This window comes from Miscanthus floridulus, chromosome 18 (assembly GCF_019320115.1).
Source record: "Miscanthus floridulus cultivar M001 chromosome 18, ASM1932011v1, whole genome shotgun sequence".
Classification (NCBI taxonomy): Eukaryota; Viridiplantae; Streptophyta; class Magnoliopsida; order Poales; family Poaceae; genus Miscanthus; species Miscanthus floridulus.
The window spans coordinates 33,507,742-33,522,194 of NC_089597.1; the positions used below are offsets into that span (position 1 = coordinate 33,507,742).

General features: G+C 47.2%; 1 protein-coding gene across 1 annotated transcript; it reads right to left on the bottom strand.

Moving 5' to 3' along the window:
• Positions 1–11,392: 11,392 nt before the first annotated feature.
• LOC136519888 (uncharacterized) lies at positions 11,393–14,056 on the bottom strand. The gene is made up of 6 exons (XM_066513275.1): positions 13,789–14,056; positions 13,649–13,699; positions 13,471–13,522; positions 13,319–13,377; positions 12,415–12,460; positions 11,393–11,675 (listed from the first exon to the last, which is right to left on the bottom strand). The coding sequence occupies exons 1-6, from the start codon at positions 13,915–13,917 to the stop codon at positions 11,536–11,538; spliced, it is 477 nt and encodes a 158-aa protein (XP_066369372.1). The 5' UTR covers positions 13,918–14,056; the 3' UTR covers positions 11,393–11,535.
• Positions 14,057–14,453: the final 397 nt, after the last annotated feature.

The window sequence follows — 14,453 nt, forward strand, 5'->3', positions numbered from 1 at the left end:
GGATCACATTTCTTATTCATAGGGCAGTTACAGTGAGGCCGCCTGAGATGCTAGCTGAGTACAGTGGTGCTACTATAGAGTTCCCTATATACAACCTGACTCAGATGATCCGCCATAGTACACCATAGGCACCTAGTCAGCCACGCCATCGTCTAGATGTACCAGAGACTAGCCCAGTAGGATGCTATTATCAGGGGTATTGCAGCTACTGAGGAGGAGCAGCTTGCTCAGCAGGAGGGATGGTCGAGAGCGACCCCAGTGACAACTCAGACGAGGACTATCGGGACATTCCTCAGATACCTGCACATCGACATGATCATGAGGCCGGTAGCTCTAGTTTAGCTCCACCTGCACCGCAGACAGACCCCGCTCTTCTTGCTATACTTGAGTGGATGAGGCAGGATCAGGCACGCCAGGCTCAGGAGACCGCTGCCACTTTTGCACATTTCTAGACTCGGCAGGATGAGTTTCAGAGACAGCAGTTGGCTATTCAGTAGCAAACATAGGCTCTACAGCAGCAGCAGCAGGCCATGAATTAGTAGCAGATCCTCATGCAGTAGCAGCTACATGGATTTATGCAGCATGTTGTGACAGCTATTGGGGCTCCACCGCCATAGCCTTCGCCCCAGCTTGGTCAGACTACCACTACAGCCTAGTGGGCTTCAAAGTCAAGGACAGCCACCAGCACAGTTTGCTTCACCTATAGAGCAGGTGTCCTAGTATTTTGCTTCACCAGTGATAGCCCCGCAGTTCACACCTCTTCAGACGGGCTTCACACTGGCTGAGACGTCCTCGCTGCTAGTGCCAGAGACTACAGTGTCCAGGAGCCTTGGTGCATCCTTCAGTGAGTTGATAGGGCAGCCTACTCCTCCATATCTACATGTTCTAGGTCCTTCTACAGTTGCACCTATTATCGGGACTACAGAGACGCTCCCTTCCTCAGTGGCATCATCAGAGCCAGTTGCTTCAGTCATACCAGCACAGCCTACAGCAGTTCCAGTTCTTGATCCGACCCAGACTGCTTTAGCATCGCTTCTAGCTATAGAGGGTCAGACTGCTCAGAGCTCAGGGTCAGATGATGATGGCACCCAGTTTCAGCTCGCTCCTTGTACCTCAGCGCCCAGCTCATCCGTTGTAGCCTCGCCGACCGACCCTTAGGTTTTGGTGTTTGACGCCAAAGGGGGAGAGGGATCGAGTATGATAGTCTTAGGGGGAGCGACTATTTAGGGGGAGCTTAGCTTACTTAGTAGCTTATTATCTAGTACATTTAGAGTTTTATGTGTGATACACTTTTATGCATTCGTCGTGTGTTTACTTCTATGCATTAAACTATATCTATGTGATAGTGATATCTATGTGATCATGATATATGACATGTGTGCTCTCTACTTTGAATTATTTATATGTCATATCACGTGTGCTATGTTTTTTTGCTTTGCTTCCGCATTTTTACTCCGATGCAAATGAGCTTTATTACTAGTACTCATGCTTATTTCATATCTTTTGAGTACATCATGTTGGCTTGGGTCATATAAGCTTGCCTAACACTTTTGTTCTTATTGCAAAAAGCTTATATGAATCAAGCATGTTAAAAACCTCATCTCTTTCACATACTCGAGGTGGTATTGTCATCAATCACCAAAAAGGGGGAGATTGAAAGCATCTAGGCCCCTAGTTGGGTTTCGGTGATTAATGACAATACGTGATTACTGTGACTAACATGTGTTTTGCAGAGGCAATTAAGTTAGGTCACGGTAATGGAGATCAATTGGGCTATCATGATGGTTATGTCCCTACGATGGAAATCATTTTGGTTTTCAAAGGATGGATGACAAGGTTAAGGATGGACTAGTTCTAAGTGTCGATTGGAGTTGGAGTGACACTTAGAGTAGCTTAGGACTTTGTTTGTCCTTTGGCCATACTATTAAGGGGGGTACGGACAGGTAGCTTGACCTAGGTGAGTCTAGTGGGTTAGGTGTGGTGCACACTTTATAAAACTAGCGCTAGGTAGCTCCAAAATAGTCCTTAGATCCAATGGAGCAAACTTCATTCACATATGATCGAGAGTTGGAAGTGAATGGAGGGTCAAATACTGACCAGACACTGGCTTTGGTGTGACCGGACGCTGGCCTAGAGTCCGGTCAGTTCATTTGATCAAGGTGAAGTCGTCTGGAAGTGACCAGACGCTGAGAAGTGAAGTGACCGAACGCTGAGGGCCAGAGTCCGGTCGACTCTAGTAAGGTCCCAGAGAGGGAGAATCCTAATCGGACGCGTCCGGTCAGTGCTGACCGGATGGTGGTCATGTGCCAGCTACTGACCGGACGCTGCTCAGCAAGTGACCGGACGCTGGAGGCCCAGCGTCCGGTTGACATCAGTAAGGTTTCAGTGAGGGTAAATTACGACCGGACGCTGGCCAGTGTCCGGTCACACTGTAAACACTGGAGTTTAGGGTAAACTGACCGGCGCATCCGGTCAACATGACCGAAGCGTCCGATCACCCTGCAGAGGCACATAACGGTTCGTTTTTCAGCCCATGTTATAAATACCACCTCCATTCGTGTGTGGAGGTACTTTTGCTCATTCCAACAGCTGAGAAACACCTTTGAGAGTGCCGAGAAGAGCAAGGTCCTTGTGAGATGATTGAGATTTGAGAATCCCAAAGAGAGCCCTCATTAGTGAGATCAAGAGTAGCAAAGTGTGCATCCACCCTTCTCATTAGGCTTGTCGTGGTCAAGTGAGAGTTCGTGCTTGTTACTCTTGGTGATTGCCATCACCTAGACGGCTTGGTGGTGATTGGGAGTTTGGTGATCATCCGGCGGAGCTTGTGGGTGACCCAACTCAAGTTGTGAGCGGTTGTGGGTGATTCACCGCGACGGAGTGTCAAAGAATCAACCCGTAGAGAGCACTTGATCTTTGCACGGATCAAGGGGGAGCTACACCCTTGTGTGGGTGCTCCAACGAGGACTAGTGGGGAGTGGCGACTCTCCGATACCTCGGCAAAATATCGCCGCGTTCCTTCTCCTTTCTTTACTTTAAGCATTTACTTTGAGCAATTCAATACTTGTCATTTACATTCCTAGAATTGCCATGCTAGAGTAGGATTGGAACTTAGGGTGCTAAACTTTTGTGCGTTAGATCAATAGAAACATTTTCTAGGCACAAGAGGTTAATTGGGCTAACCATAAGATTTGATAATTGCAAAGAAATTTGTAATTAGCCCAATTTACCCCCCTCTTGGGCATCTTGATCCTTTCAAGGTGGAGTACCCCCCAGAGGCCGAGCGAGGCGGAGCCCAAGCCCAAGGGTCGGGCGAGGCAGAGCCCACCCCCAGAGGTCGGGCAAGGCGGAGCCCGTGGCCTTAGTGTCGGGTGAGGCGGAGCGTGCCCCTAGAGGTCGGGCGAAGCAGAGCCTACCCCTAGAGGCCGGGCGAGGCAGAGCGTGCCCTCAAAGGTCGAGCGAGGCGGAGCACAAACCTAAGGGTCGGGTGAGGCGGAGCCCGCCCTCAGAGGTCGAGCAAGGCAGAGTCCCGCGGCCTCGGTGTCGGACGAGGCGGAGCCCGTCCCCAGAGGTCGGGCGAGGCGTAGCCCGCGGACTCGGTGTCAGGCGAGGCGGAGCCCGCCCCCAGAGGCCGGGCGAGGCGGAGCTTGCGCACCTGGGGGTCGATTGGAGCTGTAGTCGCGCTCTTGACTGCTCGGATGACTCAATGTTGATGGTTATTAGCTCCTCATCTTCGGGTATCCTAGTATTGGTCCCCAACACTTCCCAACCCACCGAAGTTGCTGATTATGATCCCTGCGCTTAGTGGTTGTAACACCCTAGACGCCAGAAAAGCCAAGGATGCTACTAAATGTCCCTTTTCTCAAGCGGGAGTACAAAACTCAGCAGCGAACACAATAAACACGGTAGAACACCGAAGCAACAAGAATAGTAAAACCATGATTAAGAAATGTTCCACCTCAGTTAATATTACTAAACCACGAAGGGTCATCATGATTGATAAACTAAGTTGACTACAACAAGCCAAAAGTATTATTATATCACTAAAGTGTGGGCAAAGTAGTGATGGTGCGCGGCTAATCCTATCACTTCAAGCAAAGCATCAAGTACCTAGATTGAGTAATGCAAGGGTGAGATAAAACATCTCAGCAAGCAAATTTGTTTTGACAAGCTATTTAAACCACAAGTTGAATTAAACAATGATTTAACATCGAGTTCCACTTAGAATAAACAAGATGATATAGAGCTTTATAATAACAAGGACATATCACTTCAATATACTCCGTGAATGCATAGAAAACACTGACGGAAAGATGTGCTCTTCTTCAAGAAAAGATTGAAACTTGAATCATGGCAGTTCGTGTGTGGTCCTGTTCAGTAATAACTATGACAATTGAAATGGTGTTGCAATAGTATAAAAATCAATGACCATGGCTGTATAGGAGCACGCTGTTGGCACCCTTGGTTTGTCTAGAACAAATTAGAGAGAGATGTGTTTGCCTTGGGTTCATATACTTGTATCACGAGAGGTGCATATATGGTAGAATTTTAGTTAAAATAATTATTTTTTTCATTCGGGGGGGGGGGGGGGGGGGGCATTTGCACCCCCCTAAGCACAATGTAGGACTTCAGAAACCTACAATGTTCCACCGATGTATTTAGTACGTAATAGCATGGCTTTGATCTTCTTGAAACCACCTTGAAAGACTGAAGTTTGCAATTTTCGACACCATAACATGATTGAACAATATATTTTGTGGTTTAAGATCCCTCTGAATAATACAGTGCCTATGAATAATATTTTGTGTAGAACCTGCAAGATTTGTCTATGGAAAATATAAAGTTGTCAATTAATCTAGAAAAAGAAGAGAGCAAAGAAGCTAAGTTAGGGTTGAGCATGCCCTTAATATACTTGTGGAGGCTCATATTAATTAGGGAGGTACTTGGAGTAAATCAGTAAATGATCGACTATTTGCGTCATTCTTTTGTACATCGTAGGCGTATCCTAGAAACCGCAATATATTTTTGTGTCTAGCCTCTTTCATACACCTAACCTCATTATTGAAATCCCTCTATTGAATCTGATAGTGTTTGTCATTAATTTCTGTATTGGTTATGACAATCAGGTAATTTTAGAGTGGAGGCAGCTCAAGATCACATTCGCTTATTAGTAGTGGCGGAAATAAGGGGCAGGGAGCATATCCCCCTAAGGGCTACTTTGGAAGCCGAGATCCCCGCCGGGTTCCTGGCGATTTCCCGGGGTGAGGAACCCGCGTGGCGATCTCTCCCGCGCCAATTTTGCACGACGTTTGGAAGCTCGCGAGACACGGGATCTCAGCCCCCTTCCCTGCGTTTTCCACGGGGGACAAATCCACGAGACAATAGGCCAGGAGCGCTTCCCCGCCACCTGTTCCCACGAGCCGCGACTCCGCCTCCAACGGGCGCACCGTTTGGACGCGGCAGTTGACGCGCAGCTCGCCAGCACGCGCTTCTGCAGCTCACTGCCCTGCGCGGCTGCGCTCCACCACACCTGCCCAGCCACAGCTCGCTCGTCCACTGCTGCTCGATCCATCGCCGGCCGCCCCGCTGGTAGTGAACGAGGGAGAGAAGCGCCGCCGGATTAGGCTCGCCCACCACTGACGCACATGAGCACGACATCCGCTCGAGACGGCCTTGCTGCCATCCAACGCCTCCGCCTCCCTGCCGCCGCCGGCCCGGGCACCCTTATTGGCACCCACGTGCCCGGCAGACGATCTCCATCGCCGCATCCCCGACCGTAGTGGCAGTTCCCGCCCCTGGCAGGGCAATGCTGGCCTGGTTGGCCACTGCCTTGCATCATTGACCATCTTGCTCTACTTTGCATCTGTCAGATTGCCTGTTCAGGAGTAAGAAGAGAGGCGGCAGACATCTAAATTATTTCTTCTCGAATTTTTAATTTTTGAGACCATTTTTGCGCTCTGCATTGGTGATATTGCCTATTCAAAAGCAAGAAGAGAGGCGGCAGTTTTTCTGATTTTTTAGATCATCTTTGATACATGTGATTTCTGCCTTCTTCTTCCCAAACAACGACAGGGAATTGAAACCCTGGTGGGTGGTCTGCCCAGGGAAATGCATTGCCATCAAAATCTGTCCCAGGTGCTTTCCTTCCCTGGGTTAGGTTCCCTTCACTTCCAAAGTAGCCCTAAGTTATTTTTCACTGGGAAAAAAATAAATTTAACTATGTTAAAAAACATATAATACTACATCCACCCATCCTCCCTCTCCGTCACAAGGAAAATTGTATTTCTAGCTCCGCCCCTGCTTATTAGTTATCACCTTGTATACTGCTGCATGTCCTCCAACAGTGGCAGAGGAAGACATATGGGCTCCAGACTTTCATCATGTAATGCCTACTCTAGTGTCTCCAGGGTACGACGGTTGTCTTTGTCATAGGCCATCTAAGAATGTAGGACTTGGATTGTTTGTGATAAACATTGGAACAGTTCAGTTTAGCATTAAATAAAATGATTCTAGAGACAATTGTGCAATATAGCTGCACCAGGTGTGGAACTAAAACATAGGCATTTTAATAGTTTCTTTGTATTTTCTATTTTTCACATCTTTCTATATTAAAAGAACTGACAAATTATGACATGATCGAGCTCCAAATATCACCAAATCTATATGCCATGATACTACGATTAAAAATATCTTTCAATAAGCATTTGATGAAAAACTAATTTCTGAATGTGACATGACACATTTAAGTGACAGCCCCACCGGATGATCCGCGAGTGTCAAGCAAACACACTAGACCATGCAATGAACTCCAGTAGCGTGGCCAAGCCAAATTGAGTTAGAGCACAGTACCATAAGATGATCCATCAAGATGGTCCCAATTAATCATCTAGTGCATATTTATTGCTCGTTTTGATTCCACCTCTCTGGCTCTCTATCAAGGATGTGCTTGCTCAACTTGCTTCAAAAGAAAGAAAAAAACACCGCAATTTTGGAATGCAATCAAAGTCACGTATTCGTCATAAATAGGGCTAGATCTCGGCTCGTTATCTTAACGAGCCAAGCTCACCTCGGCTCATTTACGAGCTTGAGCTAGCTCGTTTAGCTCGCAAATCAAGCAATAGAAATAACATAAATATAATCTATATACATTTATCTAAAACTTAGGAATAGGAATAATGCAAATACAATTCATCCATAAGCCTTAAATCAAACAAATGCATCAATAAATACTAACATATGCAAATATAAGAATACACTAAGGTACTATACCATACATCCATAGTTCATATTCCATACCATATCATACACGATACATCTATTAATGATTATCCATATATCCATTCGAAACAAAGTGATAGCGTACCGCTTCTCGTACACGCGGGATTCGGCACCGGCCGGCTTGTCGTTGACCTTACCGTTGATCTCTGCGGCAGGAGCACCGGAGGCACCAGTCACATACTCACATGTCCGACCAAGCCCACACAACAGAGAGCAGCGAGTACCTAGCCTGTGGCCCTGTGCCTTCTATACATAGCAAGATTAGTTGCTCCTTGAGAGCTTTTCGGAGAAGGCGTTAGACTAGACTAGACTAGAATAACAATGCTAGATGATGATGCTATGGGAGAATGGTTGGTAGGAGCAGTCCTAAACATGTCCTTAAGCTCTGGTTACCATAAAAGATCCCAGGTGAGATGGTAAGTGGCGGTAAATGTAACATCCATGCATGACTTTCTTCAGTTCCTTGTCCTTCCCATTTACATGTGGTCACGTGTAATGAGCCATATATATAAATAATTAATATTATCTTGGCTTGTTTCCACGGATATATCGTGCTTGGCAATAATCACGGATTAGGGACACTAGCTAGTCCAGCGTACCGTCGACGGGACCGGGCTTGGTATACTGGTACGTAGAAGCATCTAACAGCCGCTGACTAATGTGTACACGCACGATCTTCGTTTATTAAATTACTACAGAACCATTTCTAGCTACCGGCGATACTTTATGTAACTAAACGACTGATACAAACTTTTTTAGTCATTCACTTTAGTAAATACTATAATAAATATTTAAGATCCTAATTGTATTTAAATTAAAAAGGAGTCAACTAAAAGTCACAGATCTTTTCTAGTACTATAATTTAGGTCGTTTCTCCATCTAAAGTTACTTGAAAAATTTAACAAAAAATAATTTCAAATTATGAAAACTTTAAACAAAATTTTCTAGCCTTAAACGGTTTCAAATAAAAAAGTCATCAACTAAAAAGTTACGGATCTCTTCGAGTACTACAACTTTGGTATAAAGTTTGCCTTCATCTAAGCTCATGATGGTATATTCACACATATATAGCAGAGTTCTAGAAGCACAGAAGCAGAGTGTAGACGTGTACTGTACACGGCTACACGCACTTGGTTTCAACTGCCAACAGTGGGGAGTAACATTACGGCGTCACCGTGTCCGGCGTGTCGTGTGCGTGTGCGTTGTATAATAACACGTGCACAGCACACGTACTGCACGTGCCCGGCCTATTCTCCTGTCCTAGATCCTCTCATCACGAACTATGCATGACATGTGTCGAATCGATCAAGACATGCATGTTGGCAATGCCGTAATGTTACTCCCTACTGTTAATAATGCACGTACTTACACTCCGACCGAACCCAGCGCGGCACCGGCCCGGGGGCTCACTAGCTAGGTGCCTGTCGATCGTGGGTTAGCGCCGGTACGAGAGGAGGGCCGGGCCGGGCGGTTAGGATCTGATCCAAGTCACGCGTACGCGTACATCCAGACCACATGGCGTGTGTCCCTCGACCGAGACCACATGGCGTGTGCCGCCTGACCTTGCAAATAAACCAGCGGGGTACGGTGCAGCGCATGCACGTCGCTGACTCGCTGGCTGGCTATATGTGCGCCGGCCGGTGCGCGCATCCGTTCCACACGCTGTGCGCACGTACGCGTCCTGCACGTACGCTTCTTCGAACGAACCGGCACTCCGTCGATGGATCGACAGATCGATGCGTCGACCTCGGAAGACGTTCGATCCGGACGATCGATCCATCATCGTCCATGCATCCATCGATCACGTAGTTCTTGCCGGATCGGAGCGACGACAACCGCTTCGCGCGTGCTGTGTGGTGGTCGTCTACGTGTGTGGCGTCGGAGCGACGACAACCGGATCGGAGCGACGACAACCGCTTCACGTACGTACGTGTGAGCGCCAGCTAGAGCCTGGCATAAAAGTTTGTACTACGTGCTAGTGGATATACGTACGCGCGCGCGCTGGTGCTGACGGCACGCCATATTGTACGCAGGAGCAGTACTCGTGATTATTATGCATGCACTTCGATTGTCGGGATGATGCGGCGTTATTATTGTGTCGTTGATGATGGGAGACAAGTATAGATAGTACCGTCATAGATTATACTCATAACACGTACGTACGTGCACGTAGACGCGTACTGCAACGTACGTGTGCGTCCTTACTCGACCCAATGCTGCTTTCTTGTCTTTTGAGTATTGCATTGGAATTGGATGGATCATGGATGGAAGGGGTCACTTGCGTACGTGCGCGCGATCCGTCTTCACCGCCGGCATCTTGATGGATGGCCTTGATTTTCGTCGTATATACAACGAACAAACACGCGGTTACATCGTACGCACGCCCACTGGTTCACTGAAACTAACAGGCCGGTTTAATACTCCGACTCTGAGGCCTTCTCCAATGCCGTGCTTTTACTGGTAGCTTAAGGGCCATGTAGGATCAGATATAAAAAGTAGGTGCTCTGTAGTTGTTATAGTGGCATGCAGAAGTTACATATGCTTAAGGAGAGAGAATGTGGTTCATGCTAAATAAAAGAAGAGGGAGAAGAAATAAAAGTGAGGTATGATGAAACGAAAAAGTTTCTGTGAAAACCACAAGTAGTGATAGTTTGCATTGTGAAAATAGTAGTTTCAACATTTCCTAGTCTATGTGGACCATTTTATTTATACTGAAACCGCTAAGAGTGCAAGCCTCCATGCTCGCCCTTACAGCGCGTTTGGTTTGCCGATTCATTTCACCCGGCATCAAGTGAACCCGCTGACAATAGAATGGGTCCATCCGACACTTTTTGCGGAGTGAGTCCGTCCTCTACAATTGCTTGTAATTTAATTCTACAGGGAATCAACTGATGACGGACAGGGCAGTTCCATGCCAGTAACCAAACAGCATTGGCAGCTTTGGCATTAGGTTCGGATCATTCCGGATTGTCTCACGCCGCAACCCAAACATGCCATTAGTCTCTTACACAGTGAGACGTACTCTTACTTTACGGCTCTCTATAAATTTATCAATCTCGGCCGGATGTGTTGCTTTGCGTGTATTCTTTCGTAAAAGACAAAAAAAGAATATACAGCGAGCGGCGAACGTGAAGCATCCGGGAAAAAAAAGACGAAAGATGATCGGTTACGCACGATGCTGAAGATTTGAAATCCGGGAGAACGAAGAGGCGGCGTCATCGATCCGGGTTTGGATGGAACAACCCCAACCGACCCCGATCGAAACGCACGCACCGCCACAGGGCAGCCCCAACCGACCCAGTGCGGGCTTTATAAAACGTGACACGCGTCGACCGAGCCTACTAGTACGTAGGCGTAGGTGGTTCACCCAAGTAACCCCCTAGCCGCCGGTTACGAAACAAATGGACGGCGGCGAAACGGACACGGGACAGGGCGCGGGCGTGGAGACGGCGCCGGCCTCCTCTTCATCCGACGACGTCAACGATCTCGTCGCGGTGGGAGAAGACGGAGGGAGGGGTGCAGCCCCGGCCCCGGTGCCGATGATAGGGGTCGTCGTCGCGATCAGCATGAAGAGGCCGGGGCCGCGCATGCCGCGGCCAAGGCGGAAGCGCGCGGTGGTGCGACCGCCCGCCGCCGCCGCCGGGTCCGACCACGGCGCGCGTCGGACCAAGGAGTTCATACAGTGGCGGGAGTGGTACCTGCGCAAGCAGCGGCGGGAGAAGGAGAGGGCGTGGTTGTACTACGCCGGGATACCGCCGCCGGGCAGCTAGATCTAGCCACTCTCCTCCAGATCGCGGATCGCGGCTCGACTTGGACGTTTGTCTGATCAAGAATTGGAGAATTGGTGATTGGTGTAGGATTTGTTTCCAATATTCAAATACATCGCTGATGATAGCTGATGAGAACACCCAGTGTTAACTAGTCATTTGCGTTTGTTTATGTGCACTGTAATTGCTAGAGGTCTCTTCATTCACCAATGATTCATTAACTGTCTACCAGGTCGTGTTCTTCATTGCAAATCTGCAATGTATCATCATCTCAGTTCTCCGCACATAAATTTAACATTTTACTGAGTGAAAAAAAAAACATTTTAACCCAAGACCTGAATGCAGACAGGTGGGCAAGACAATTTAATTTTATTCACTGCGTGCTGTCTGAAACACAGTAAAACTAGTACTGTACCATGGCAAAAGCAGCAATAAGCGTACTTACATATACCATGTACATGGGACCAATAGAACAAACTGAATGCCAACCAACTCATCTAGACTTCTCGTCAGATTCTTGGAAATGACCTCTTTCGATCTGCCGTGTGATCTGTGAAACCGCGTACTGCGAGCCAGTTGATGCCGCGTAGTAAGACGTCACGGTGAGCTGAGCAAATCTTGGCAGTGCATATGCTGCATCAAGTAATATATCATTAGGTACTATGCAGTATAGAAAAACAAATCAAGTTTGCTAACAAGTCTGTCAAAAAAAAACATGCATCGGATGGAAGCCAGGATTTGCTATTCCAATTGACTCTTAACAATTATGATAGTATCTTATATAACAATAAACATGAAGTTTACAAGCCAAATATTGTTTAACATTAAGCTGTTAAACAAAATTGTTTTTAGATACATATGTCTGGGTTGATGGATTTGGAAAGAACAAGATGGAAAAGTTCATGTAGACTTTTGACAGGAATGAAACCACATCTAATCCAACCCTGATGACAAATTGTATCTGTTTCTGTACCCCTATAAGCTATAGTCTAAAGGGCGTACCCAGTGTAGAGAGCTCCCGCTCTGTGCGGGGTCTGAGGAAGGGTGTCGGTGGCAAGCCTTACCCTCGCCTGTGCAATGCGAGGAGACCGCGACTCGAACCCGGGACCTTCCGGTCACAGGCGGTAAGACTCTACCACTTGCACCAGGCCCGCCCTATAAGCTATAGTCTAAACACAAAAATTGCAAAAAAAAAAAAAAAAAAACATGTTTCCAATTATAGATTTGCATAGATTCCCAGTCCAAACACATAAAGAAGCATTTGTTTAATAATCAGATCATAGCTCAAAAAAGTCAAAGTAACTTGTGCGGACAATTTCGTAGAGCTTATTGCATTGTCTAGAAAAAAATATAGTTATTGGAGGAGACTTACCACCAAATACAGCACTGGCGCCTGAGAACATCAGCAGCGGTGGCACCTACAGAAGTAGCAATTTCCAAAGTGAACAGATCATAACAAAACATCCTTTCTCAAAGTTCTATAGAGGCCAAATCACAAAATCTACAAAAGCTATTAGCATTTGCCACTGAAACACAGGACAGCAAACAGGGGCAAAACTACAAGCAAATGACCTGGTGCACTGTTTAAGTAGCATACACAATTCTTTTGGAACATATGGTGAAAATGAGACTGTTGAATGGCCAAAAAAATTTTACCCTGGTGCATTGGCACCAGGTAACTTCAACGTTAAGTCACCCCTGACAGCAAATGGCCAAATCAAGGACTTGACAAACCACAATGCCGGTAACCACATAACAAATCCTGAATGTGTTAGGAAGGTTAACTCCCTAAACCTTAATGTGTAGAATGCCATGTTCAGCTCCCCCAGTCCAATTGTTTTTAAAGATAAACTAAAAATGGTCCGGAGAAATGACTACGCAGGCAATCAAATATCTGTGTTTGACTATTACTTTGCCTTGAAATACTAATCTGTATTTTTTTTATAAAAAAAATCCTGTAATGTCAGCATACTATATAGTTTGTAGTTGAGTTGATCCTCACGTCAAGAGAACCAGACATTCATTTATTAACATATCCTTCTTAAAGCTGATTACGCAGATTTACTAAACAAGCAGAGTTTTTCCTTGATAATTTGTTTGCCAAAGATCATCATTTTACCTAATGGTTTAGGCTTCACACATGTAAAATATTGAATCAGACTACTAGATCAATATTCACACCAAACTTTAGTAAGCTATCTAAGATAGATCACAATAGAACATGGTATAGCCGTATACCCATACATGCACATCAGTAAACAAAAGCCAAGACTTACCCCAACAAGCAACTGCAGCCACTTCGTCCCCTTCACATGCTTCTGGACAAAAGGGATCCCTGTTCCAAAGAAACAACAAAACAATATCAATTTGTGCCAATCTGGATGCCTACTAATCCAATCCCAAAACCAAACAAGTAACTGGAAGATACCTGTGTTAAACCCGTGCACAGCACTGAGCAAAGCGCCTGCACCGGAGCCAGCCTAAAACAACAGCACAAACAGGACAACAAATCGCACACAAGTTAGCAGCAAATTTCCTGAAGCGGTGGCGCAGAGACCACACGAATCTCGCAGCCGCGTGAGAGCGAGCGGGGGATCGCGTGTTACCACGGCGGTGGCGTCGTGAAGGACCGAGGTGATGGCCCAGTCCCTCTCTCCCTACGGGCAGAATATAAGAACAGGTCAGGAACATAGCCAGGGAAGCGCCTCGAGGAATCGGGAGAGGAAGGGGACTGGGAGAGACGCACCGCGGTGGGGTTGAGGAGGGAGAGGCATCGCGGGCACCGGGGCGAGCCGAGGCCTGGGTTGATGGTGGGATCGCGGTGGAGGTGCGCGCCGCTGCGGAGCTTCTCCTCGTACACCTCCCGCGTGCCCATGCCGATCGCCGGAGAGGGTTGTGCCGCCGCCGCCGCTCCTGCTCGGGGGTCGTTGTTGGGCTGCGGGTTGGGCTGAGGGCTCTGGAGTCTCCAGCTCCCGTTGGATCGCGGGGCCTGGCGACTATGGAAAAAAAATGTTTGTGACGGTGCGACCGTGCGAGGCCACACACACCTGCACAAAAATTTATATTGTCAGCAGATACACATACTTGATCAACTATTGAAACTTAGCAAATATTGCTGAAATGGTTTAGCTCCTCTCCAACTTAACCAAGAGCGATTCACCAGAAAGTAAAATTACTTATATTCACGTACAGCTTAACCATATTTGTCTCTATCTATTTATTTATAGCTTTTAGAAGAGGCTACCTGTCGGGTTCATAAACCCGGGGTCTCTCGCGGACCGACTTCACCGTAAAGGCTCAGCCCAAGCAGACAGCACGCGACTCATGGACCGGCCCAAGAGTCTAAACAACAGGCCAGAAGGACGATCCAGTCACCGACCGGAAGATCTGGCCGAGGAGGAGCAGCGCTCG